Here is a 27484-nt window from a genome sequence, read left to right as displayed (position 1 = left end):
CCTCGGGCTGAGAGACTTTCCTCGGCTCTAGTTTCCTCTTTTGGGAAATGGGGAGGCCAAGGCCGCCAGTGCTGGGATGGCGTGCACCAGGGCGAGAGGCTGCTGCCTTAGGGAGCGGAGGGTCCAGCTCGGGCCTACCCGCTGCTGGGCTGGGGCTGCGGGTCGCTCGGAACACACCGCCCGCCTGGCCTCAGGAACCCTTCGCAGGGCCCTCGCTCGCGCGGGTTCTAAAATGAGGACAAAGCCCGCCCGGATCTAGAGTGCGCGCGCCGTCTCGGCCAATGGGACGGCGGCGCAAGGCTGAGTGACGGGCTGGCGCAGCCAGTGAACATGCGCTTTGTTGCGAGGTGGCCCCTGGCCCCCGGCATTATAAAGAGCGCCACGAGTCGGCATTGTCAGGCGGCGGCACCGCGCGGGCCTGGGCTGAGCTTAAGGTCGGCGGTGGCCAAGGAGGCGGGAGCGCGGTCGGAGCGGCTCCGTCGGCGGACGGAGGCGAGGCCCCAGCAGCGCGAACTCGAGCGCGGCCGAGCCCGCGGAGCCTTCCCCAGCGGGGACGAGCGGGCCGCGCGGCGTCATCGGCGGCGAGGTGAGCGGCGGGCGGCGGGCGGGAGCGCCGGCGGGAGCCGTGCCGGCCTGACGCGCTGTCGCCGTGTGTGGCCACTCGTTTCAGGAGCCGCCGCGCCTCGGCCTAGTATGTCGGAAGCGGGTGAGGAGCAGCCCATGGAGACGACGGGCGCCACTGAGAACGGACACGAGGCCGCCGCCGAAGGCGAGTCGCCGGCCGGCGCTGGCACCCGGGCCACCGCGGGGGCTGGAGGCGGGACCGCGGCGCCCCCGAGCGGGAATCAGAACGGCGCCGAGGGTGACCAGATCAACGCCAGCAAAAACGAGGAGGACGCGGGGTAGGTGCGGGCGGGGGCGCCGCCTTTGTTCCGGGGCCGCCTTTTGTTGGCGCCACGCGGCGGGGGGAGGGGCGGCGGCCGGCCGGGCCTGCGGGCGGCGGGCAGACCGGTCCCCGCGCCTGGCCGCCGGCTCGCGCGCCGCCGCTCGCTCTGGAGTTTGCAGGAGTTTGTTAGGTCGACTTTGGCGCCGCCCCGGGGCCGCTAGCGCGCCGCCAGGGCCAGGGCCGCGGCCGGGGCCGGGGTAGGTGCAGGGACGGGCGGCCCGGAAGAAGTGGAGCGCTCGGACCCGGGGCGCCGCGAGTCTGGGGCCGCGCCGGGGCCGCGTGGGCGGAGTTGGCGCGCGTCCGGGCCCAGATCTCCCGCCTCCTGTCGAGGGGCGGAGTCACGGCCTGAACCCAGGGCGGTCTCGGCCCCGGGAAACCTCCAGTTCCTTGAAATGAGTTCTCGGGAGGCGGGGAAGACGCTGGCCTTTTGATCCATGGTTGTGGCAGGCATGAATTTCCAGTTGTGAGCAGTCGGGGCCCACGTCCCTGGCGAGGTTGTCCTTCCTTTCTCTCGCACAGCCAGGGGCTTCACAGTCTTGTTAAGCTGTGTCAGGGTCCAGGTTGAGTTGAGTTTGGAGGGTAGTGGAGCTTTAACATCCTTCAACGATGCAGACTCTAAGGGTGGCTGTAGACGTTGTCTGCAAGGATAGTGGCTTTGTAAGCTTTTCAGCGAAAGCTTTGCCAGGGCTATTCCTCCCTGAAATCACAGCTTATAATAAGACTTGTTGCTATGTGTCTCATCCTACCATTTCAGGAAAATGTTTGTTGGTGGCCTGAGTTGGGATACCAGCAAAAAAGATTTAAAAGACTATTTTACTAAATTTGGGGAGGTCGTTGATTGTACGATAAAAATGGATCCCAACACTGGACGGTCAAGAGGATTTGGATTTATCCTCTTCAAAGATGCAGCCAGTGTGGAGAAGGTAAGCTGGGTACTGCACATCAGCAGTCTTAGTGGAGACGATTGGAATTATAACGGGATACCCAGTTTGTGTGCTGTGCGTGTGGTTGAGTGCTCTGGGGGGAGCAGACAGGTTAGGAATTAAGCTCCTGTTTTTGAGGGTAAAAATATAGATGAAGTTGGGAGTGAGGGTACGGGCTGGGGTGGTTCAGGAAGGTCATAGTCATCTATTAACTTTTTATATGCCTATTCCGGGCACTGTATTAAATATGTTATTGTGAAGATGAGAAAAGAATCCAAGATTGCTATGAGATGGGCATTTAGCCCCATTTTACAGGAAAACCAAAAACCTAAGGCCCAGCCAAGTTTAAGGAGAGGAGGTCACATAGTAAGGGTGGAGTGAGGCTTTCATCCCCAGCAGCTGTCTCCAGCCTGGGTCCCGAATTCCTCTTTGTTTCGGAGATGGATGGGCCTTAAGCTGGGACTGCTTTGGCAGGAAGAAGGGCACACAGCATGGGCAAAGGCTCAGGGATGAGGACTGATTTATAGATGTTGAGGTAAACCAGCTACACTTGGGATTTGAAGAAAACTGGATTGGGAAGTCAAGCTGGGGTAGAAATTTGAGGGGATGAAATGCACTTGTGTGTCTGCTGGTGTCTTTTGTTGTCTTTATGGCTCAAAGAGAAGGGCCTTGTCTGGGCTGCTGAGTTAGAACCTGTCCCTCTTGTTGCAACAGGTCCTAGACCAGAAGGAGCACAGACTGGATGGCCGTGTCATTGATCCTAAAAAGGCCATGGCTATGAAGAAGGATCCGGTAAAGAAAATCTTTGTGGGGGGTCTGAATCCTGAAGCTACCGAAGAAAAGATCAGGGAGTACTTCGGAGAGTTTGGGGAGGTGAGTGTGTGGCTCCGGAGTGGCTTGCCAGCTGCCTTCTTCCTGGTCCTTGGTAGCCTTGGCTACCTGGAGCCCTGGGCAGGGCTGCTTTTTCACCCTCTCTGGCCTTTAGTGGGTCTTTCTCCTGTATGCCCTGGGGTTGGGGGTAGTGGTCCTGAGGTTTGCCTATGCTTTTTGCAGATTGAGGCCATTGAGCTTCCAATGGATCCAAAGTTGAACAAGAGACGAGGTTTTGTGTTTATCACCTTTAAAGAAGAAGAACCTGTTAAGAAGGTTCTGGAAAAAAAGTTCCATACTATCAGTGGAAGCAAGGTAAGGTGCCCAGCTCTGTGTGTCTGGCCTCCTGCTGCTGGAGAGCTGGCCCTTGCAGGTGTGGGATAGGGGTTGGGCCACCTGGAGCGAGAGTTCTCCAGGTTAGCCAGACCTACTGTTTCTCTGCAGCGTATGCTGCCCTGTACAGTGTTGTTGTCCTTCAGAGCGCTCCCAGGATGGGAGGGGAGACAGGAGAGGAAAGGTGGCCTCTGTCACTAGAGCGTGCTGAATGGCCTCTTTGGTTCCTGATTTACAGCTAGAGGTGACAGTGTTCTAGATCTTAGAGTCCTGGGTGTATTAGGCCTCCAGCTAAGATCTCAGAAGATTCTAGAACTTCTGTAACTCCCTCTATGGTGAAAGTTTTTCTTGCTTCAGGGTTTTTCTACTTCTTTCTACAACCAAATTTTGTTTGTTTGTTTGTTTGGAGAAGGGGGCAGGGTTGGGAAGGGGCTCCATAACCACATTTTTGTCGCTTTCCATCCCCGTGGGCACTGCTTAATCAACGCTACCCTCAGGCTGAGATCCCTCCCAGAGAGCGGGTCCTGGCCAGCTTAAATCCAGGGCCAGTTGTGCTTTCAAGTGAGTGGAGTGTTGTGCAGTGAGAAGTGTAGCTTTTCCCCGGACTCTGGTCCAGGGAGAAGGTAGTTTAGGCTTTAAGTTGGCAGTTAGAGTTGAGGGTGTGGCCTGCTGTGGCAGGGTGTGGCAAGCACTGTGTCTGTGTAGGACTTGGCAGCCAGATAAGGTGGGACAGGTAGGGTGGGGCCCCTGGAACCCTCCCTCCAGATTGAGAGTTTGGAAAGATTGGATTAGGGTTAGGCCCTTAAATGTAACAAAATTTATGGGCAGTCAGGTGAGGCATTAGTTGTTACTCCAGTGGACAATGATACAGAGAGGCCTTTTTCTTTGTGTGCAACAAAGGAAAATGGATGGGAAGAGCCTCTAAGGCGGGATTTAAGTGAAACTGCTGGTAGTGTTAGATATAAGTATATTTAGTTGGTTGTATTCATGTTTTTAATTCAGTAGGATAGAAAATATCAGATTGTATCACTTGGTAGGGGTAATTTGCCAATTAAAGGCTGGTGCTTATATGGAGATACAGTGTATAAAATGTGCTATATTTAATGGGAGTGTGTATTAGAGGACTTTGCTTGAAAACACAGTGTTGTGATTTATTTAAGCAGGAGCACTTCAGTCCCCAATCCCACCCTACCCTCAGTGGGCAGATTTTTTGGGCAAAAAGGAAATTGACTCTTTGGGACCCAGGGGGATGTAGACATCTGGCGTATCCCAACAACAAACTAGTGTCTGGAGGAGGGTGTGGGTACCCTCAGGCACCCTGAGCCTCAGAGCTTTATTTGCAAGATGGAGGTCAGGGTCACCTTCTCAGTAGAGTATTTGGGTGAGATGAGTTTCTGTAAAAAAAGAAAAACATGTAAGAACCACCTTATCTGAGGCCCCTCATTTGAGCACTCTTGTTTGACCCTCTTGCCCAGTAGGACCGAGGTGGTGCCAGTTGTCCCTCTGTCAGACAGACGTGGAGCTGCCCTGGGGTTGAGATCATCTATCCCCAGGAAAGGTTCTCATCAGAAAGGCCTTTGGTTTTAGTTGTGGTTCCAAGAGCTTCTAGCCCAAATGTGGTCTTCTACCCCAGCATGTTTGTTTTTGAGCAAATGGACCTTATCTACTGACTGTTGCAGTGCATGTCTTCGTGCACAGTCCCTGTCCTGAGCTTGCTCCACTGGCCTGATCCACTGTCCTCTCGGCTTTTAGTGTGAAATCAAGGTGGCTCAGCCCAAAGAGGTCTATCAGCAGCAGCAGTATGGCTCTGGGGGCCGTGGAAACCGCAACCGGGGGAACCGAGGCAGCGGCGGTGGTGGTGGCGGTGGAGGTGAGTGGAACCTCGATGAAGATGGGTCCCATTTCCCTGCCTGCATGGAGCCTCCCATGCCTGTCTTGGGGCTCCCTCTCGTGCTGTGCAGCAGGGGTGGGCAGGCAGGGAGTAGGCATGGTTTTCCTGGGTCAAGGCTGTGTGCTTGAGGCTGTGCTGTTGCTGTCCCTTGGGATGGAAGAGCCCTGTCTTTCTTACCTGTGTGGCTTTGGGGGCCCAGGGCAAGAGGGAGCATTTGCATTGCATTCTGGGCAGGGGACATGATAGGGTGTCTTGGCTCTGTGGGTGTCCTCTGAGTCTGGCACACCCGTGGCCAGTGGGCGGAAGGATAGGGCAGAGCTATGCCAGGCACTTACCTCCTTCCATCCCAGGCCCCTCTGACTCCAAAGCCTGAACTGCATCTTTTCAAAGGCCAAGCTGCCAGGGAGGGTGGGGTCAACCAGAGGGTGATTTAAGTGAGTGAGCTGCCTTGTTTGCCCGAGTGAAGTTAGCATCCTGGCCTCTGATCCTCTGCTTGGGTCTCTCAGATGCAGGGCCGGGCCCAGGCCCCTCTACATCAGAACAGCAGCGCCCTGGTTTCTGCTTGAGTTGCCATAGTAACCCCGCCACCCAAAGGGCAGGATTTCCTCCATCCTAGCTCCTTCTTGTGCTAAATGGTCCATGGGCCCCTGTGCCCTGCTCCCCCCACAGGTCAGAGTCAGAGTTGGAATCAGGGCTACGGCAACTACTGGAACCAGGGCTACGGCTATCAGCAGGGCTACGGGCCCAGCTATGGCGGCTACGACTACTCGCCCTATGGCTATTACGGCTACGGCCCCGGCTACGACTACAGTAAGTAGGAGAGAGGGAGGCCCCATCTGCTTATCCACCCAGGGGAGCCAGGACAGACAGTACAGGAGCCACTGGCAGCAGGGGCTTTGGAGTCAGACAGGCCTGGCTCGCCACTGGAGCTACCTGGTTTTGAGCTCTAGCTGTGGGCCATGGTAAGGTGGGGAAGGTAATCCCTGCCCAGACCAGGGCAGTTGAGGACTTGCGAAGATGCATGTCAAGCGCCTGGCACAGGGTGAATGCTCAGTAAGTACTAGCTGCTACTGTTGTTTTTGTCCCCTAGGTCAGGGTAGTACAAACTACGGCAAGAGCCAGCGACGTGGTGGCCATCAGAATAACTATAAGCCATACTGAGGCGGCGGCAGGAGTGAGCGACCGACTGACCGCACATGCTTTGTTTGGATATGGAGTGAACACAATTATGTACCAAATTTAACTTGGCAAACTTTCTATGGCCTGTCCCATGTGCATCTTATTTAAAATTTGCCCCCTGGAAATCACTCTCCTGTTTACTATTTCCAGAGCTCTAGTTGTTTTAGGCAGCGTGTGGTGTCTCAGAGGCCAGAACGGCATTATGGGCTGATTTTATTACCAGGTTTCCCAGAACCAGATTGGAGGGTCTGCTTCCCGCTGCCGCTCTGCAGCCTGGACCTGTGGACCCTGGTTGTAAAGAGTAAACTGTATCTTAGGAAAGCAGTGTCACCTTTTTTTCACCTTTTAATTTTATATTATTTGTGTCATACATTTCCTGTAATGGAAGTGTTAATTTTACTGTACTTTTTGGTACCTTTTGGGAATCTAATGTATTGTAAGGTATTTTACACGTGTCCTGATTTTGCCACGACCTGGATATTGAAGCTATCCAAGCTTTTGAAATAAAAATTAAAAAAAAACCCCAAGCCTGGGTGAGTGTGGGATCTGCTATGTGAGACCTCTTGCCCAGAGTGGGGGGCCGGGTGTCCTGGGACTGGGGCTTCCTTCCGCTGCAGGCACAGTTGTGGGGGTACAGCTTGGATAGGAGGACCTGGCCACTGACCTTTCTGAGCTACCACTGCTGTTCTGAGTCCATATCCTCCATGAGCTCTTAATAGCACAACCACACACCCCACATCCTCGGCTAGCTTCCTTCAGTGATCACCCTGCCCAGGACGTAAGCCCCTTTAAAGAAGGGCAATGCCTCCTAAAAGGCAGCTGTTAGGGGGTGAAGATGGTGGGGTGAGGGCTGCCATCCCCAGCAGGCATGCTTCCCTCAGCCCTGAACACCAGACTGGACCGACCAATAACAGTGGGATTTGTCTGTCTCTTCCAGCAGGACAATGTGAACTCAGACTAGGCCAATGCCAGGGGGTATTAACTGGCTGAATTTGAGCACTCCAAGCCTGGTGGCTCCAAGTGGACATGGCCACCTCACAAGTTTTGGTTTTTCTCACCCCAGGAGGAGCTGAATGAGGAAGTAGCTGCTTCTGTTAGCATATGCGAGCCCAGAGTTTTGGTGGGATGCGTAGACAACAGCCTGGGTAGCTGAGCCTTCCGCTATTGAAGCTAGCTTTTGGGACGGGGACATCAATCAGAAAAAAAGTTTTTTTTTTTTTTTTTGAGACAGAGTCTCACTCTGTTGCCCAAGCTAGTGTGCCGTGGTGTCAGCCTAGCTCACAGCAACCTCAAACTCCTGGGCTCAAGTGATCCTCCTGCCTCAGCCTCCCGAGTAGCTGGGACTATAGGCATGTGCCACCATGCCCAGCTAATTTTTTTTTTCTCTCTCTCTATATATTTTAGTTGTCCAGATGGGGTCTCGCCCCTTGGTCCTGAACTCCCGAGCTCAAACAATCCGCCTGCTTCAGCCTCCCAAAGTGCTAGGATTACAGGCGTGAACCACCACGCCTGGCCTAGAAAAGAACATCTTGAAAAATAAGGTTGACCTTGCTGAGGGTGCTGATGGTTAAGGAATTGGCTCCGGGTCTCAGAGCAAAAGGCAAGGCGTACTCACCTGGGGGACACTTGACTGAGCAGGGCTGGCTCAGAGCTGGAGCCTCAGTGTTTCACAGCTTCTCACCTTCTCTTCCATGTCTAGAAAAGACCACAAAGAACTCACCTTTCTCTGCCAAAGACATGATGCCTTCAGTCCCACCCCTATCCTTACCCACAATTTCCTAAGAGCGCACAGAGCCAGCCCTCCTTTCTCCCAGGACTCACGGGCCCTGTCCAGGAACCCTAGCCAGGTGTGTGGCCAGCCTTTGCACCCCACCACCTCCAATGGTGTCCGGCAGAGACTGGGCCTGCCCTGGCTCCAGAGCCCTGGTTTTAAGCCCATCTGTGGGTGGCAGTGAAATACCTAGAGGTGGGAAGGAAATCTGGTCCCTGCTGTGATATAATTTTGCCTATTTGGGGTCTCACTGAGCTCTGTGTACATCAGTACACAGCCATGTCCAGTTTGGTAATTAAGAGATTCCCCTAAAAGTGAATTTATAGGAGACCTTGGGCTGAGCATGACCATCCTAGGTGATTAGGAATGTGGGGAGGAATTTCATTTTGCATTCAATCAGTTCTTGCTGGTACAAATCTTGTTTTAGCTGTTCAGTAACCAAGGGTGGTGGCCCTAAACCTCAAGTATAGAGGGAAGCTTCTGTCACCTGTATCCCTGGGTGGCTATAAGCACAAGTAATGGGGTTTGGGCTGCCTTTGTCCTGGGTCCCATGCTGTCTGCTGCCTGCCCAGGCAGCCTGGGGTGGTGGCTCCGCTCCCACCAACACGGGCTCAGCAAGAGAAAAGGCCCAGGCCAGGCAGGGCCCAGTCTACTCGCACGCAATGCTCCCTGACCCAGCTGTTGGGCTCGCACGCCTTCCCTGGTACGCTGAGAGGTTCTAGAGACCTGGCCGCTGCTCCTTGGGCTCCAAGCTCACCAGTCAGAATGGCATCCAGCTTTGCCACCACGTGTCGCGCGTTGTCCAGGCTGAAGCACATTGGGGGCTTAAACTTCAGGACGTTCCTTCCAGGGCCATCTGTGCTCAGCAAAATGTAGTTCTCCTTCAGCCTATGAGGACAGGACACCCCTTCACATGGCCCTCAGGGCCTCCCCTCAGCCTGGCCTTGGCCTCTACCCCGGGGCTCCAGTCGTACTGCCCTCAGCCCTCCACAGGTCAGCTCCTGCCAGGACACTGCTGCGGCTACTCATGCTGTACGGCAGCACCAGTGGCCCCACCTAGGGTGCACTGCACCCAGCCCTGAGCCTGCCACCCCCCAGAAGAGGTGCCTCCCCTCACACGTCCCTGGAGCCCCTTTAAGCAGCCAAGAACGGCCACAGGGCTGCACTAGACTGCAACAAGAATCACCTGCATTTTTTTTTTTTCCTTTTTTAAGGCAGAGTCTCACTCTCTTGTCCAGGCTAGAGTGCTGTGGCATCAGCCTAGCTCATAGCAACCTCAAACTCCTGGGCTCAAGCAATCCTCCTGCCTCACCCTCCCAAGTAGCTGGGACTACAGGCATGCGCCACCATGCCTGGCTAATTTTTTCTATATGTATTTGTAGCTGTCTATATAATTTCTATTTTTAGTAGAGATGGGGTCTTGCTCTTCCTCATGCTGGTCTCGAACTCCTGAGCTCAAACAATCCTCCCTTCTCGGCCTCCCAGAGTGCTAGGATTACAGGCGTGAGCCACTGAGCCCGGCCTTGCATTTCCTATTTTTAGGTAGGGTTGATGTGATGTGTATTGTTTCCTTTTTATATGGAAAATGTCCACATTGCAAACAATAGGACAATGAACCCTATGTAGGCCACACTGGCTTCAGTAACTTCCACGCTCCTGCCCTACAGGTTATCTGCAATCCCAGATAGAGGACTATTCATTTTTGATTTCCAGTTCTTTTCAGGAAGATGGGTTTACCTTTAACATTATCATTTGTACCTAAGAATCATTTTTCGTATTCCAGTGATTTTTTTTTTTTAACTTAGTAAGGTACTCTGGCCACTGAGAGGCGGCTGCGGTGACTACACAGTCTTGGTGACTCCTGCTCCTGTTCTTTTTCTTTTTTTTTTTTTTTGAGACAGAGTCTCATTCTGTTGCCCAGGCTAGAGGGCTGTGGCGTCAGCCTCGCTCACAGCAACCTCAAACTCCTGGGCTCAAGCAATCCTTCTGCCTCAGCCTCCCGAGTAGCTGGGACTACAGGCATGTGCCAACATGACTGGCTAATTTATTTTTCTATATATATTTTTAGTTATCCATACAATTTCTTTCTATTTTTAGTAGAGATGGGGTCTCGCTCTTGCTCAGGCTGGTCTCGAACTCCTGAGCTCAAATGATCCTCCCGCCTCGGCCTCCCAGAGTGCTAGGATTACAGGCGTGAGCCACCGTGCCCAGCCTCCTGTTCTTTTTTCATTATTCACTTGCTTATCAGTGCTGGGGGTGTGGGGGATTGTCTTCAGTCTTTCCAGTACTGACAACGCTGACCACAGCCATGCCAGAAAGAATAAGGCCTGGACCTTGGAGTCACAGCCCTGGGGCCAAATCTGGCTTTGCCACGTAACACGGTGACTGTGGTGAAACACCTGCCCCGAGTTCCACTTCCTCACTGAACCGCAGCAACAAGCCCGAGTGCTGCAAGTGGAGAGATGAGGCTTAGCCTGGGGCCTGGCTCCTTCCACACCACCCCACTGTCCAGAATCCCTGAGGCTCCTGCAAGGGGTGGATGAGCTGGTGCACGTCGCTGACCAGCAGAGAGAAGACAGGGCCCAGCTGGCCACTGAGGATGGCAGTCTCAAAAACATGGTGTGGAGGAAGGTTTACAGCAATATGGTTTATATGAATTAAAAACAGGTTAATGCACGTTTCACAGTTTGAATAAGGACACAATGTCAAACACCAGAAGAGGTTTCCATGGCGGGGGAGGGGTAGGCATGGGGAATGTAGGTAGCAAGAATAATAATTAAACGAGAAGGAGAAGGAGGTCCTGAGATGCTGATTCATCCAGACACCCTCCACCCAGGCCAGGACCAGGAGTCCTGGCCGTGCCAACTGGTGGCTGTGGGGATGGGAACCTGAGTCTGGTGCTGCCACAGCTACCTGGTGCAACTCCCGAGAGGCTGTTTCCCTTCTCCAGCCCCCAGCCTGCGAAAGGTGGTGTTGGGGCTGCCCAGGTCTGAGCACCTGCGAGCGCTGGCACTCTCAGCAGAGGAGGCTGCTCGGGGCTGGGTCGGCCCGCACCTCACCGGCAGCCTTTGTGGCCAGGCACTGGATATAGAACTGCCACAACCACTGCCCAGCCGCCCCTGCTCCCAGGCCCAGGTGCTGCCCTCCTTCAGTCAAGTCTGTGGCTCAGAGTGTGCGGGAAGAGGGTGGACAGATGGGCAGGCAGGGGGCAGGGTCCTTCCCACTCAAGGTCCAGGCTTTCAAAGAGGCACCTATGGTGCCTCCTACTCGTTTCAAGAAAAAATACCTGGATACCAAGTAGTCAGCCTCTTCCATTGCTGGTGTCCTTGTGGCCTCATCTTTGATCAGATCCACACCAACGAAAAGCCCAACACCCCTAGAGGGCAAGGTGATATCTTAGGGGCCAGGCCTGAGGGACCATGGTCCTCCCTCACCCTCTGCTGGGCCTTGGCCGAGCCCTCCTTGGGAAAGCCCACCAGGGCACTGCCCTGTGCCTCCTGGGGAGGCTCAGAGCAGGAGGAACCCCCGGAGGGTGGTGAAAACAGTTCCAAGAAGTGACTGGGCAATGGAGGGGTCCTTGGTGTGGACAGAGGAGGGAGGCTGGGCTCAGGTGCTGTCCTGGCTTCCCCCTCCCTATTTCAGTTCCTCCTCTGGAAAGTGGACATAAAAATTCCCACCATTCCAGGTTGCTAGAGATGAAAGAAGAAAATGATACATGGCAGGTAGGTGGTGATTACTGTCCCCAGAGCCTCACCTGATGTCCCCGATGATGGGATGTTTGGCCTTTTGCTGCCAGAGGAGCTCCATCAGAAAGCTGCCCACACGGGCGGCATGAGCCTGGAGCTGCTCCTTCTCTAAGACGTCCAGGACGGCCAGCCCCACAGCACAGGACACCGGGCTTCCCCCAAACTGAGCCGGGGACAAAGGACATGTCAGACACCCAGCAGAATGAGTGGGCCAAATCCCAGAGGATGAGGGCAGCAGAACTGCTACACGTATTCCGAGGGCAGTGACAAGAGCACAGGGCCAGAACTTCTCAGGGCTTATCGTCACTGGCAGTACATGGGGTTCTCCTGAGCCCCCCATGGGCTGTCCTGGCTTTCCAGGCGCTCATGTGACTGTAGCCCAGGTCTTAATGCGGAATCTGAGAGGGTGTCCGGTCTGTTCCTGCAGAGCTGCTCTTTGCCGAAGAGGCTTTAGGGCCCCATCTCACCGGCTGGGCCCAGACCCACAGCAATGGACTAGTTCCCATGCCCTCACGGAGGGTCAGGAGCAGCGTGCCAGAGCCCCCTACAGAAGCCATTCTGTGTGGCATGAGTTCACGGTGCTGCTGGCTGAGTCCAGGGCAGACTGCAGGGCCCTGGGAGCCACGTCGGCCTGTGGACTCATTTTGTTTCGCTTATATGGCGTTATTTTAAAGTTAGGAATTAGGTGCTAACAATTTAAAATGAAAGACTTCATACACACAAATCTGCATTTGCGACTTAAATCAAGCCTGGCCCTCCTGGCTCCCCGCGCCCAGCATGGGTGCTTCCCTTCAGAGCCCGAGTGCTTTCGCTTACCTCCCTCCCCCGCCTGCAGGATCGTGTCAGGACCCGCACTTCAGAGGATCAGGAGCTGGGTGTCTCCTGCAGACCAGGGTTTTGTTTGTTTCTAAACTACATCTTTTTTTAAAAAGTCTACTTTATTGAGGTATAATTTACATATTATAAACTGTATATGTTATTCATCCCTGTAAGGTCTGAGCAAAAAAGAACCCCACCCCAAATTGTATATGTTTAAAGTGTAAAGTTCAATGTGATGTGACAAATGTATCTACCCGGGGAACCTCCCTCACAATGAAACTATGGAATGTTTCCATCACTCTCCATAGTTCCTTGTGCACCCACCCTACTACTGGCCTCAGGTAACCACTGAACTGCTTTCTGTCACTATGAGATGTCTACAAGGGGCTTTAAAAGGCTCTGATACATTCCTGGGAAACTAGAAGGCCATTCCTATGCATAGGGACCCGCTCACGCCCAGTGCTGTGTGTGCTCAGGAAAGTCCTGAAAAGCCCCGAGCTCTCCCTGCTGGCTGTCTTGAGGCTCTGAACGAGGAAGTAAAGGCTTAGGTGGAGTTAAACTCCAGGCTGAGGGACTTACTGGTTCAAGGTAGTTAAGGAGCTCTCTGTCCAATCCTTAGATGACCCACTAAGCTAACCAAGTAGAGACTAGAGGGGCCACACATGACAAAGAACACAGACTTTACAGAGTTAGTTTAGAAATCGCACTAAACAACAATAAAAAAGCAACAACAAATCATGGGGAGGGAAGAGAATATGATTTCCAAAGTTGCCACATTACATTATTTAAAATGTCCAGCTTTTGGCCGGGCGCGGTGGCTCACGCCTGTAATCCTAGCTCTGGGAGGCCGAGGCGGGTGGATTGCTCAAGGTCAGGAGTTCGAGACCAGCCTGAGCAAGAGTGAGACTCCGTCTCTACTAAAGATAGAAAGAAATTATCTGGCCAACTAAAAATATATATACAAAAAATTAGCCGGGCATGGTGGCTCATGCCTGTAGTCCCAGCTACTCGGGAGGCTGAGGCAGTAGGATCGCTTAAGCCCAGGAGTCTGAGGTTGCTGTGAGCCAGGCTGATGCCACGGCACTCACTCTAGCCCGGGCAACAGAGTGAGACTCTGTCTCAAAAAAAAAAAAAAATAAAAAAAAAAAAATAAATAAAATGTCCAGCTTTTGACAAAAAATTATAAAACATACGAAGAAGAAGCATGGCCCATATACAGGGGAAAAAAGCAATCAACGCAATCTATCCCTGAGGAAGCCCAGATATTGACCTTCGTAGACAAAGACTTTAAATCAGATGTCATAAACATGTTAAAAGAACTAAAAGGAAACTATATCTAAAGAACTAAACAAATCATGAAAATGATGTCTCACCAAAATAGAGATTAATGATAAAGAGATAGAAATTATTAAAAAGAACCAAACAGAAGATCTAGAATTGAAAAGCACAATAGCTGAAATCAGAAATTCACCAAAAAGGCTCAACTGCAGATTTGAGCTGGTGGATGAAAGAATCAGTAAACTTGAAAGTATATCTACTGAGACAGTCCAGTCTGAAGACCAGAAAAACACTGAAGAAAAATGAACAAGCTGGATGTGGTAGCATGTACCTATGGTCCCAGCTACTTGGGACACTGGGGTGGGAAGGATTCCTCAAACCCAAGGATGCAGCGTGCTATGATCACGCCTGAACTCCAGCCTGGGCAACATAGCAAAATTCTGTCTCAATCAATCAATAAACAAAAGAGCTTTAGAGACCTGTGGACACGATCAAGCATATGAACGCAAGCAAATGGAGTCCCAGAAGAAGAAGACAAAAAGAGGCAGAAAAAAATAGGATGAAAACTTTTAGGAGTCCTGTATAACTTGTAATGGATTGAATGTTTGTGCACCCCCAAAACTGATATGTTGAAATCCTAATCTCCAAAGCAATGGTATTAAGAGGCAGGGCCGTTAGGACGTCATTAGGTCACGTGTGTAGAGCCTTCATAAACGGAATAGGCCTTTATAAAAGAGAGCTCTCTCACCCTTTCCACCATGTGAGAGTACAGTGAGAAGTTGGCAGTCTTCAATCCAGAAGAGTCTCACAAGAACCTGACCATGACACTCTTGATCTTAGATTTGCAGCTTCCTGAACTGCGAGAAATCAATCTTGTTGTTTATAAGCCACTCAGTCTATGGTATTTTGTTATAGCAGCCCGAACTGACAAAAACATAACTTTTTTTTTTTTTTTTTTTTGAGACAGAGTCTCGCTCTGTAGCCCGGGCTAGAGTGCCGTGGCGTCAGCCTACCTCACAGCAACCTCAAACTCCTGGGCTCCAGTGATCCACCTATCTCAGCCTCCCGAGTAGCTGGGACTATAGGCATGTACCACCATGGCTGGCTAGTTTTTTTTCTTTCTATTTTTAGTAGAGACGGGGTCTCGCTCTTGCTCAGGCTGATCTCAAACTCCTGACTTCAAGTGATCCTTCTGCCTCGGCCTCCCAGAGTGTTAGGATTACAGGCGTGATAAAACATAACTTTTAAAGAAATTGAAGCAGCAATTAAATATCTTCCAACATAGAAAACACAAGGCCCATATGGCTTTACAGACGAGTTTTTAACAAACTTTCAAAGGACAGATCAGCCCAATTTTATATAAAAGGAAAAGAAAAAATACTTCCTAACTCATTTTACAAGGTTGGTAGGACCCAGACACCAAACCTTAAGATTTAAGAAAAAAATTTTAGTCTACATTTTACTCCTGAAAATAGATGCCAAATATATAAACAAAATATAAGCAAACAATGTAGTAGTGTACAAAAATGATAATACCCCATACCCAAGTTGGAATTGTCCCAGGTATGCAAAGATTATATAATATCACAAAACCCATAAATAGAATTTATCATATTAACAAATTAAAAAAGTATTACTTCAACAGATGCATAAAAAATAGGATAAAATTCAACTCCTATTCATACTAAAATATCTTAGTACATTAGTAATAAAAGGAAATTTTCTCAACCTGATAAAGAATATTTAGTAAAAATCTAGAATAAACATCATCCTAAATGGACAAATATTATAAGCATTCCCATAAACTGGACAAATATGCCCACTGTCACCACTTGTATTCAGCTATCTACTGGAAGTATCACCCAGTGTAATAAGATAGCTGCCATTATTTAGAGATGATACGACTGTTTGCATAGACAACAACAACTAAAATAAGTCTGCCTATAAATGATTAGAAATAACAGAAGAGTTTAGCAAGGAGATGGATATAAGATTAATATACAAAAGTCCATATTTTATGTACCAGCAGCAAACAACAGACACATGAAGAAATCACCATTTATGAGAGTATCAAATATCTAGGAATAAATGTAATGATGTATAAGATCTTTATAGGAAAAATTATAAAATCTGGAGAGATATACCATATTCATGGATAGGAAGATTCTGTGTTGCAAATAAATTGATTCTCCTCAAATGATTTATAAAAGAAGCAATTTCCCTATCAAAATCCCAACAGGGTTTTTCATAAAATATTTAAAGATGACTCTAAAATTTAAATGAAAGAGAAAAGGGGCAAGAATAGTGAGAACTCTTCTGAACAAGAAAAACAGGTGAAAAAGGACTTTTTCTACCAGATATCAGAACCTATTAGGAAGCTCTAGTAGTAAAGGAATATGTTACAGGGACAGATAGACAAATTAACCAAAACAATAGAAATGAGAGCCCTGAAACAGACCCACTTATGTATGAACTCTGGTTACATAACAGAGGTGGCATGTCAGATCAGTGGACAATAAAAGGAGCTGATAAAAATTTTGAAAAGAATTTGATATTATATGTTGAAAGAATGAAACTGGATTCCTGATTCACAGCATATGTAAAAATCAACTCCACATAGATTAATGACCTGTATGTCAAAAATATAGATGAATATATTTTATACCTTGGAGCAGGGAGAGATATCTTAAACAATACATGAAAACATTGTCTACAAAAGAATTGACAGAGTTGACGAGATTAATATTTAAAATTTTGGTTCATCACAAATATGTAAAGGGAGTGAAAAAAGAGGCTATAAACTGGATGGATATATTCATAATATATACAATCTGTGCAACAAACAATTAGTATAAAGAATGTATAGATATGCATGTGTATGTATATGTGCATATAAACACATACACAGATACACAAAACTCTCACAAATAGATAAGAAAAACACTTCCAACTCAATCGAAAAATGGGCAAAAGACACAAACAGGCATTTCACAGAAGAGGAAGCATGGCCAATAACATGAAGAGATGCTTTATATAACTTGATATCAGGAAATGGCATATCAAGGCCACATGAGCTACTATTTTACACTCCACCTGACTGGCAAAAATTAAAAGGTATTGAAGAGAATACACATTGCTGGTTGGGAATGTTAATTTGTGAACTATTTTGGAACACAGATGTTATTACCTCTTAAAATTAAGGGTGAACGCACACCATGAGTCAGCAACTGCACTCTTAGGTACAGTCCTAAAAAAAACTCCTGCACATGTACAACAGTGACTTATAAAAATTGTTCATAGCAGCACTGTCCATAATTCCAAAAAACATGGAACCTCAAAGCACATCAACAGGAGCAGATGAGTAAACTGTGGGACATTTACATAATGGTATTCCATAATAAAACAGTCAAAGCAAATGGACTTCAGCGACAAGCAATATGAATGATTCTTAGTAATATAATGTTAGGTGAAAAAAAATAAATCCCCAGAGTACATACAGCATGATAGACTTCGTATAAATTCAAAACACAACTGAAATTAATAACAAACATGGGCTTCAGGGTGATGGCTGCTTGGGTGAGGGAGGCACTGAGAAGGGTAGGGCAAACACATGGGTAGATGCAGGTTATTGTCAAGGTGTGAACTTCGATTTGGGATGATGGCTTCCCCAGTGCTTGTAACATTCATAAAAGTTAATCAACTGATTAACTGGAAGAGGGCCATGCAGAGGCAGTTGATCAGAGTCTTTCATGTCCAAGTATTATATTTAATCTAATCATATACACTTGAGGGTCAAGTAAAGCAAAGAAATAAAAGTTCAGGATCATACTCCACGGGGTCATTTGTCTCTCACCGGACACAACACACACCTTCCTCTTCATCTCGCTAATTCCTGCTCACCCTTCAACTTGTCTCTGGTCTCAGCTTCTACACGAGGCCCCACTGCCTGTCTCCACTGCTTCACCCACGTCCCGCCTAGGCTGTGCCTCGTGCTCTCACACAACCACGAACACACTACTTCCACTAAGCTGTCCTCCCTGCTATCATGACCATGTGTCTGAGCCTGGGGGTCTACGTGTCACCTGGGCAAACAGTGACGGTTTGCTGAAAAGCACCAGCCAGTGTCACTCCCCTCACCTTTAGCGACCTTCTCTGCTTTCTCTATCCATCTTGCCAAATCCCGACATGTCTCAGTCTCCAACTCAAACTGGCTCTTTTGGGGGAAGACACAGTGAGTTCCCATCCCTCTGTCCCTCCTCCTCTTCTCCTGCCCGCACCAGTCTTCCTACCTCCAGTTCTTTCTCTACGCTGAGTGCCAGAGATCTTTCCGAAAGGGACTTCTCTTCACCACCACAGCCCTTCTGTGGTCCCTCCCTGCTTTCAGACCGGTGCAGACCCCTGGCTCCTGCTGGCTCCCGCTGTCCCTCACCCTTCTGCACTGCTGTCTCAGGGCCACCTTCACCAAGGGAATGCTCTCAACCCTGCACCCCAAGGACAGGGAGCCACTGTAGTGTGAGCTCTGCTCCTGGACCACGTAGTGGACAAACAGGACAAGCTCCTGAGGCATCTTAACCAGCTCTAGGGTCCCAGCACCTGATACACGGCCTGGCAGGGTGGGCAGCTTTTGCTGGAAGGAGGAGTCTTATATTCTTTCTGTATATTGTATAAGACTGGTCTTTTGTGACAGCTTTTGGATTGACACTAATTTTTAAAGGTGTTTTATGTTTTTGATCTGACTTGGCTGTAACCTCTCCAAGGCTAGTGTCTTGGCTTTTCATGCTGGGCACAGGGCCAGTCCCAGGGCCTCTGCTGATCTTCTGGGGCCTATCAGAACCCATGTTGCTCTCTATTCTTGAGCTGTCACTTACCGTGTTGAAGTACTCGACACTGGTGGCTTCAAATGCCCTCGCCACAGGCTGGGTTGTGGCCACACAGGCAACAGGGTGACCGTTGCCAATGGATTTGCCCATGGTAACAATGTCAGGGACAAAGTCCTCTCCCTGCAGCTGGAAGGCCCAGAAGTGCTCGCCTACTCGCCCAAAGCCAACCTGGATCTCATCTGCGACAAAGACCCCTCCGGCCCTGTGGATGTGCCTGCGGCAGAGGACAGATGGCTGATGGGGGGCTGTGGGGAGGGAGATTGGACAAGCAGTCAGGAGATCTTGGGGCTGAATCCTGGCTCTGTCAGCAGTAGGTGGGGGGTCTTGGGCAAATGGCTGGGTCATTATTTCAAGGGCTTTGTCTCAAAATTCTGGCTAGCAGACCAGGCTGACTTGGGATTGGGATTGGAAGAGAGGTTGGGAAACCCCATTACAGCCCTGCCCTCCTTGGGGCAGACCACCTACTCACTCTGCCACTTGGGAGAAGTAGCCAGCAGGGGGAACGATCTGCCCTCCCACACTGGGCAGAGACTCAGCGAAGAAGGCTGCAATCTGTGGATGAGATGCACGTCGGGAATGTTACCACGGAGGTGCTGAGTGACCAGCCCCGCATGCTATGCTGTTGCTGGCTCAGAGCTGGTCCAAGAGGGCAAGTCATCACCATGGCCGAGTCCCTACTTTGGGCTCCACATCACATCTGAGGGTTTGTGACTCAGTTTTCTTTCAGGTCTCAAACCAACTCTCACCACCTGGATGCCTCCAGACTGCTTGTATTTACTTGGCATGCCCTAAACTAGATTCATGGATTTCTCTGCCATAAGCCTGTTCCTTCCCTGTCCGCTCTCTGGTGACCAGCACCACGCCCCTCCCTCCTGCACCCCATCGGTCAGCATCTGAACCCACTCCTTCCCCTCTGCCTGGACACACCTGCCTCCAAGCAGACCTGCCTGTCTTGGCTCCTGCAGATGCCTTCTAACTGTTCACCACTCCCAGCCCATCTGCCACGGGGCAACAGGGGTGACGCCCCTGTCCTGCTTCAAACCCTCCAGTGACCCCTTCTGCATACAGCAGTGACTTCCCAACTGTATTCTGCCTTAGGGCTGTTTCAGAGACCACTGCTGGGGCAACGGAAGGGCTGATGGGATGGGAAACTGGTCCTCTACCCCTGCTGTGACCAGAAAAATTTTCTTTCTAGGTTTTATGGAAGTGGCTACACAGCCTCTGAAACACATAGGCTGGGCTTCCCTGCTGGGCCTGCGGCCTTTCTAGACCCGCAGCCTGCCCTCCTCATCACACACCCTGCGTTTGGCCCCGCCACCCCGTCAGTGAAGCTTTCCAGAGAGCCCTCGGCTGGTTGCTAACAGCCTCCCTTTACTGTCACCATGGGTGATGTGTCTCTCCTGCCTCTGCCCCTCTACCACGCCGGCCCGTCAGGCCTCTCCACCGTACAGCCCGCAGGGAAGGAGCAGCCCAGCTGCTCAGCGCACCACTGGGTCCTCTGGCCTCCAGGTCCTGCCTGAGCCAGGCTCGTCGCCCTCAGCCGGGCCATGCCCTCGCATGCTCCCCTCTGTGCCAGCTGTCCGCCCAGGATGCCTCTCCTCTGCCATGGCCCACCTCCCGGGAATGGCGGCACCTCCTGCACATGCACACCAGCTCACCTGGGCCCTGGCTGCCTATGAGACACCCAGCCGTGTCTCTGTCCAGGCTCTCGCCAGTGGACAACCCCCTGCTGAGCCCCTTGCTCCCCTCCCCCGCACCCCGACTAGAGGGCCTTGGTCTGCTTCTCTTTGGGTTCCCAGCATCTGGCACACTGGAAGTGACAACAACGGGGATGACGTTCACTCTTTGATGGATGGACAGGTGTGGACGTGGTTACCTGCCTGCCCTTCTCCTGTGCACTGCTGACCACGCGTTTCACCTCATTGGCATAGGCCACCGCTGGATTGGGGTGGTCCTCCCGGTAGGGGCCTCGGTAGGTGTCTGGGAGAGGTGCCTGTGGGGAGTGACAGCACCGTGTCATCCGGGCTTGGGGGTGGGCACCGACCTGTCGCGACTTGGGCAGCGCATACCACGTGGACCCACTCCTTCTGGCCGTCCAGGCTGCGGAACTTGTAGGGACTGATGTCAATCAGGGAGCTCAGGTGACCGTGGTAGGCACTGGGGAGCACGGAAGGTGGGCTCAGACCAGGCGGGACACATGCCCCGGCCTGGCCCTGACCACTGTCCGCCCACCTCCGAAGACACGGGGGAGGCCGACTCTAGTGATCTGACGCAGCCCCGAGTCCGTGGGCTGGGAAAGAGCACGGGCCTTGGGGTCAGCGGCACTTCCTGCAAGGCCGCCTGCTGCCTGCACAGCAGAGGCTGATCACCTAGCCCTGCGGTCCCCAAGCCCTGGGCTGCAGACCGCTGCTGCCGCTGCCTCGCCGCCCACCCCCACCCCCGTCTGTGGAAAAACTGTCTTCCATGGAACCAGTCCCTGGTGCCAAAAAGTTGGGGACTGCTGATTTAACCTCTCTGGGTTCAGTTTTCTCTTCTGTAAAACAGGGAGATTTCTTCTTCAAGGCTCTAATGCACCTTAAATGTGATGATGCTCTAAACCCGGGTGGGGTCTTATGCTCATAGGTACTCAACACGTGGAAGCTACTGTTGGAACAGTCTGAACATCTAAAAGGTTGCAGGACCAACTCTGACTCCGTTATAAAACATTCTCTGCTCCCCAGAAGCTGCCCTCCCCTCCCAGTGGCCCAGGGACAGAGCCTCCAAGGAGGCGTCTCTGGGGTCTTCTGCCTGCCACACTCCCCTTCAATGGCCCAGGCCCTTCGTCCTCCCTGCCTAAGGCACCCAAAGCCAAAGCCTCACTGATCCCCAGTAGGCCTGTGGCCTAGGCTTTTGGAAGTGGCAGGGCTGTGACTTGTACTTACTGGTCTAACACCACCACGTCTTGGTGTCCTGTGTATCGGCGGGCCAGCCTCAGGGCTAGGTCGTTGGCTTCTGACCTACGACCGAGAAGGTGGGCACAGCTCAGACAGGTGTCCAGGAGCTTCCCACAGAGACACCTTGAGGGCAGGAGCCCTTCCAGCTGCAAGAAGATTCTCAGACATCATTCAGATAATCATCTGGTAACTATCAAATGCCTCCTACGTGCTAGGAGCTGGGGGCAAAACAGTAGATAAAACAGGCCCTGGAGCTCCTGAAACTTACATTCTACTATGTGTCATGAAAGCCAAAAAACAAAGAAAGAGCGATCATTTTGGTAAGTGCTACAATGGATACATGGGCCAAGGCAGAGGCGGCCTACTTTAGACAGGAGGGCGTTAGGGCTGAATTGTGTTCCCCCAAAACTTATGCTGAAGCCCTAACCCCCAGTACCTCAGAATGGCCGGTGTATGTGACTGCATTTGGACATAAGGTGATTCAGGTAAAATGAGGTCATTAAAGCGGGCCTTAGTCCAAGTGGACTGGTATTGTCATAGGAGGAGGAACTCTGGACACATGGAGCAACAGCAGGGGCATGTGTACACAGGAGAAATGACCATGTGAAGACACAGCAAGAAGGCGGCCGTCTGTAAGCCAAGGAGAGAGGCCTTAAAAGAAACCCAACCTGCCAACACCTTGATCTCGGACTTCTAGCCTCCAGAACTGAGAAAATAAATTTCTGCTGTTTAAGCCACCCGGTCAGTGGTATTGTGTTATGGTGGCCCTAGCAGACCAACACAGAGGGTCAGGGAAGGCCTCTATGAGGAGGCAACACCTGCCCTGAGTCCCAAGGGAGCGGTTTCCAGGCAGAGGAAGCAGTACGCACAAAGCCCCATGGAGGAAAAGAGCTCGGTGTGCTCAGGGAACCAAGAGAAGACACGCAAGGCCAGGGCCCGAGGAGGGCAGGGCAAGAAATGGGGACACGCAGGGGTCACATTCACAGGCTAGGAAGGAACCTGGCTTTTCTTCTCAGTGCCATGTGATGCCTCTGGAGACTGTTAATCAGAGAAGGAACTTCGCTCAGCTCCCATTTTAGAAGGCAGCCTCTGGCTGTGTCTGATGGAGTAGAAGAGAGTGAAAGCAGAAGTGAGAAGACCTGAGGGATGGATGCCCAGGTGAGAGCAGGTGGTGCCAGGGAGATGGCGAGAGGTGGGTGGGGTTAAGAGACACCCTGGAGATGGACGAGGCAGGACGGATGCAGGGCCGTGTGTGTACATGGCTTCTGCCTTGAGCAGAGACGTAGACGGCAATGCCCTTTACTGGGCATGATGGGGTGGGGGGCGGGGTGGACGGTCTTCTTGGGCAGCTCTGGGGTGGGTGTCCAGGAGCATCAGGGAGAACAGTGACATGGTCCCACACCGGGCATTAGTGGAAGACCACCAGCTCTTGCTTGTCTTTGGGACACGTGAAGTTGGAGATGTTCGTCAGATGGCACAAGGGCAGTTAGAACCCGAGTCTGGAACACACGGGAAGTGTCTGGGCTTGGGAGTCACCAGTATATGATATTTAACAACACCCAGGGAATGCATGGGATCACGTAAGGAGAGGGCTGAGAGAGAAAAATGACCACGAGCGGCCCGGAGGAACAGAGGAGCAGGAGGTGGCAAAGGAGACTGGGCAGGAGTGGCCAGGGAAGCTGGCAGAAACCCAGGAGAGCTCAGTGCCCGGGGAGCACGGGGAGAAGCATTTGCAGACAGTGCTGACTCTGTCAACTACAGCTGAGAGAGTACAAGACAGCACAGAGATTCCTGGGTTTGGCGACACAGAAGTCACTGGAATCCACACAGGATACATTTGGTGGAGTCAGCCAGCAAGAGCGTCGCTTCCTCCACCGCTGGGGAAAGGCTGGCTCCTGCACCCAGCTCCCTGCTCTTCCCAGAGAAGTTACAGTTCTGGCTCCACCGGCTCCTGGTGGGTGGCCCTGGGCAAGCTAGTTCCTTCCTCTGAACTGCTGTTTCCTTATCTGTAAAATGAAAATGGTAAATTCCACCTCCTAGAAACTATGTGGGGGATTGATGAATGTAGTATGCAAATGGCAATGATAATAATAATCTTTACTATTACTAATATTAGTAAAGTAATATTATTTTGTTACTAATAAGTAATAAAGCAATAATACTAATACTAATAATACCAATAATTAGTAATAAAGTAATATTACTTTATTGCTAATAATAATCTCCACTACCTATGATTTGTTGCAACGTTCCCTCCCAGATATGCTGTGATCATCTGATGCCTCTTTGTTTCCACTGCTACTCCCAGCGGAAGCAGCTACCATCGCCTTTCACCTGGCCGCTGAACTGGCACCTAACAGCGTCCATTCTTGCCCTCCCCCTGCCCGGATCGCTTCCCTGATTAAAGCCCTCCAATGGCGTCCCAGTGTTCTCAGGATAAAGACAGCTCCCTGGCTGGGAGACAAGGCCCTGAGCGGTGGGTCCTGCCTCCCTTCCCAGTGTCAGCTCACACCCTCCCCTCTCCCTCACTGGCCTTCCTTCAGTTCAGGTGAGCCAGGGTACCACACACCTTCCTGCTTCAGGGCCTTTGCACAGGCTGTTCCGCGTGGTGGCCAACCTTGACAGGAGTATATCCGCTGGAGCGGGCAGTACCGTTCCTTCTTCCTCTCCTAGTTATCTCCTAGTCAGCTCTTAGCTCGGCATCACCTCTTCAGGGAAGGCTTCCCTCACATTCCCAGAACAGGTCAGGTCCCCCCAGTACCTCCAGGCCTCGCTGCACCCTGTGCTCTTCCTCTAGACAATGGCCCTCTCTATAATTCTGTATTTCTTTGCAGAATCACTTGATGTTTTTGCTCCTCACTGAGCAAGCTGAGGGCACGGATTCTGACTGTATCCATAGGGCAGAAATAAAGGAACGTATTACCTCATTAAGCCCCCAAAATGGTCGTGCAGGGGAAGGAATGGCATCCTTTACTAAGAGACAAGGAAACTGGATCCGACAGAAAAGGCACCAGGGTCCGCGGCTGGGACGTGCAGGAGCCTGGTGCAGCGAGGGCTGCCTCTTCCTGAAGTCCACACTTGGTGGGCTACACTACACTGGGCCCACGTGAGCAACTCTTCATCGTCGTCTCACCCTCTTGCTGGGGGCTGGTGGCAGTCTACTTACCCGGAATTCAGGAAATAAAACACACAGAGCTTCTCCGGCAGGGTCTCTGACAGCCTCTGCGCGTAATCCACGATGTTGTCGTGCAGGTATCGGCTGTTGGTGTTGAGCACCTGGTTCTGTTCATGTGCTGCTTGGACCACGAGAGGGTGGCAGTGCCCAACTGGAAGAGGGCCACCTCCATCACACGGCCACTCTGCTCAGCCAGTCCCACCAGACCTCCCCCAGCCCCACGCTGTAAACCCCGCCAGGAGACACAGGGAGGGAGAGGTGGCAAGGGGAGTGTGAAGACAGAGGGGGAGAGAGAGATGCCAGTTCCGGAAAGGGAGACCTAGAAAAGGAGTTCCTGAGATTCTGGCAGAAGGAAAAGGTTCTCTGGCAGATACCCTACCCAGCCCATGTCATTGAGGAGGCCTGTTGAGGCCTTCTGCTTGACAAAAGGAGGGGGTAGGAGGTGACCATCATCAACAGGTTTGACTTCACCAGCCAGTGGGGGCCAGAGGTAAACTTGAGTGCCAGAGGCCAAGGGTAATGACAACAGTGAACATGAATTGAGAGCTCACCATTTGCCAGGCAAGTTACATGAATTAACACACATAATTCTCCAAAACACCTTGAGGTGGGTACCTAGTATTATCATGTCTATTTTACAGATGAACAAACTGAGGCACAGAGAATTAAGTAACTTGCCCAAGAACACAAAGTCACTAAGCGGGGGACAGGGACCTGAGTCCAAGCAGTCTCAGACTAGAGCCCCTGTTCTGAACCTCTGCTGAGTCGCCACCTGCCTTTCCTTCCATCAGCTCTGGCAGCCCCGTCTGGAGGACTGAGTTCCGACTTCAGTTTCCTTGCTCAGCACCCGAGACGGTCGGTAGGGAGGAAAACCCCGTCATGACACTGACAACATGCTGCGTTGCTGGTCATAGCTGGGCTGTTCGCCACCCTCTGAGCTCGTCATCAGTCCCAAGTGGAACTGGCCCCACAGGCCTAGATCTCTGACTTCTGCCGGGCTTAGCACAGCTCTGGTTTGGCTCCATCACAAAGACTGGGCCTCCTCTGCACACGGGTGGTGCCTCAGCTCCACCGAGCTTCTCCACACTTCTCTGCAACCCCAGAGTCACCTTGGGACCAGGCTCACAGCCTCAGCCTCCTCTCCTACCCTGCAGGCCCAAGGTGTGATACTGACCGTGAGCCACGTTGTTGATGCAGTCCAGGTACTCTGCCCCCCGCTCGTCGTACATGTACTGCCCGTGGCCCCGGACAATCTTAACAGGATCCTCAGGAAAAAAGAGTCTGCAGGAAGAGCTGTGGGGACAGGCAAGGAGTGGACAGCCATGTCTGAAAACCTTAAGGGAGAAGTCCACCACCACAGGCCTCCCCCACCCCTTCTCAGTTTGCGGAAAGGACAAAAAGCGTGAAGGGCAAGGTGCTGCTTCCCTGTCTCGTCTCCCTGCTCCGTATGTGGCTGCAAAGGAGGAAACGGTTGGGATAAGAAGTTGCTGAAGCTTAAGGCTGTTTCTTAAGTCACGCTACGCCTCTGTGGCCTTGCTCCCTTCTGCACGTGCCCACATCAGTCCCTCGGATCCTGGGACAAGGTGACTGCCCCAGACCCAAGAGGGCTCTGTGAGGCCGTTTCCTCGCTGGGAGGGGCGGGATGGAGGGCACCCGCGTCAGGGCCCGGCCCTCAGCCCTGAGCGGTCCCGCCGGCCCTGCGGGGCGCCGGCCTGAGCTCCTGCGGGAGGCGGCGTAACCCGCCCGCACGCCCCACGCGGCGCCCCTCTCCTATCAGGCGCGGACGTTCTCGAAGGCTGCTGGGGAGACGGCTGCCCCGCCCCCAACGTCGCCTGAACCTTCAGCCCCTTCCCGCGTCCTCTCAAGCCGGGCCCGGGTCCTGCGGACGGGCCGCCGCGCTCGCAGGCGCCAGGGCAAAGGCCGCCGGGCGGGACGCCAGAGCCGGGGCAGCGCGCGGCGGGGCGGGCTCCGAGCCGCGGGGCGCGCCGAGGGCGGCCGGAGACGGCGCTGCGGGGAGGCCGCGCAGACCGCCCGCGCCGCCAGCTTCCGGGACCGGAGTCGCGATCGGGCCGGGCCGGCGGGGGCCGAGGGCTCCGCACCGGCCGCGCGTGCGCCGTGTGTGCCGCGTGCCCGCCCGCCGGGTACCTGAGGAGACGCCGCCGCAGCGCCAGCGTGTCGGCCTTCGCGCGCCGCGCCGCGGCCATGGCGCCGCTGCCCCGCCCCCGCCCGCACGGCCGCCGCTCTGTGTTTCGCCCCGGCCCCGCCCGCACGGCCGCCGCTCTGGGTCCCGCCCCGGCCCCGCCCGCACGGCCGCCGCTCTGTGTTTCGCCCCGGCCCCGCCCCCGCCCGCACGGCCGCCGCTCTGGGTCCCGCCCCGGCCCCGCCCCCGCGCCTGCTCTGCTTGCGCTCCTGTGTTAGTTGGCAAACGGGCCTGGCAGCCTCCCGGCTCTGGAGCCCTGACCTGGCAGTCCCGCGGCAGCGGGGTTTGTGCTCGCCTTGCCGAGAGCTGCCCCGGCCCTGGGCCTCGCCCCTCCAGGCCTCTCTGGTTTTCCTTCCAGGGAAGTGTCCCTGGGCGACCTCGCCGCGGCGTCCCGCACCCAGGCGTGTTTCTGAGCTCCCGCAGGTCTCGCTCGAGTCAGGCCGAGTCTTGGAGCCCGCTTCCCCGCGCATAAAATGGGGTGCACCTTGAAGGTTAAACGGGAGTGTGTGACTGGCACCCAGCCCAGGGCCGGGGAAGCGA

General features: G+C 52.7%; 2 protein-coding genes across 7 annotated transcripts; one reads left to right on the top strand and one right to left on the bottom strand.

Moving 5' to 3' along the window:
* The first annotated feature begins 341 nt into the window (after nucleotides 1-341).
* On the top strand, nucleotides 342-6667 carry HNRNPAB (heterogeneous nuclear ribonucleoprotein A/B). Of its 2 annotated transcripts, XM_045530521.1 has the most exons (8): nucleotides 342-586; nucleotides 671-902; nucleotides 1701-1869; nucleotides 2584-2742; nucleotides 2923-3054; nucleotides 4825-4942; nucleotides 5633-5773; nucleotides 6054-6667. In XM_045530521.1, exons 2-8 carry the CDS (start codon nucleotides 694-696, stop codon nucleotides 6122-6124), a joined length of 999 nt encoding a protein of 332 aa, XP_045386477.1. In that variant the 5' UTR covers nucleotides 342-586; nucleotides 671-693; the 3' UTR covers nucleotides 6125-6667. The 2 variants fall into 2 exon arrangements, with proteins under 2 accessions (XP_045386477.1, XP_045386479.1); XM_045530523.1 differs by lacking the exon at nucleotides 5633-5773.
* PHYKPL (5-phosphohydroxy-L-lysine phospho-lyase) lies at nucleotides 4203-26950 on the bottom strand. Of its 5 annotated transcripts, XM_045530517.1 has the most exons (13): nucleotides 26890-26950; nucleotides 25919-26037; nucleotides 24736-24895; nucleotides 21558-21632; nucleotides 20706-20793; nucleotides 20513-20629; nucleotides 19106-19188; nucleotides 18625-18850; nucleotides 11668-11822; nucleotides 11200-11289; nucleotides 8671-8801; nucleotides 7758-7837; nucleotides 4203-4466 (listed from the first exon to the last, which is right to left on the bottom strand). In XM_045530517.1, exons 1-12 carry the CDS (start codon nucleotides 26946-26948, stop codon nucleotides 7788-7790), a joined length of 1353 nt encoding a protein of 450 aa, XP_045386473.1. In that variant the 5' UTR covers nucleotides 26949-26950; the 3' UTR covers nucleotides 4203-4466; nucleotides 7758-7787. The 5 variants fall into 5 exon arrangements, 4 of the variants coding, with proteins under 4 accessions (XP_045386473.1, XP_045386474.1, XP_045386475.1 ...); XM_045530518.1 differs by lacking the exon at nucleotides 26890-26950 and having other exon boundaries at nucleotides 18625-18881; nucleotides 20517-20629; nucleotides 25919-26546; XM_045530519.1 differs by lacking the exons at nucleotides 11200-11289; nucleotides 26890-26950 and having other exon boundaries at nucleotides 18625-18881; nucleotides 20517-20629; nucleotides 25919-26553.
* Nucleotides 26951-27484: the final 534 nt, after the last annotated feature.

Source organism: Lemur catta, chromosome 18 (assembly GCF_020740605.2).
Source record: "Lemur catta isolate mLemCat1 chromosome 18, mLemCat1.pri, whole genome shotgun sequence".
Taxonomy (NCBI): Eukaryota; Metazoa; Chordata; class Mammalia; order Primates; family Lemuridae; genus Lemur; species Lemur catta.
Note: the sequence above shows the minus strand (reverse complement) of the source record. Positions and strands in the feature narration are given on the sequence as shown.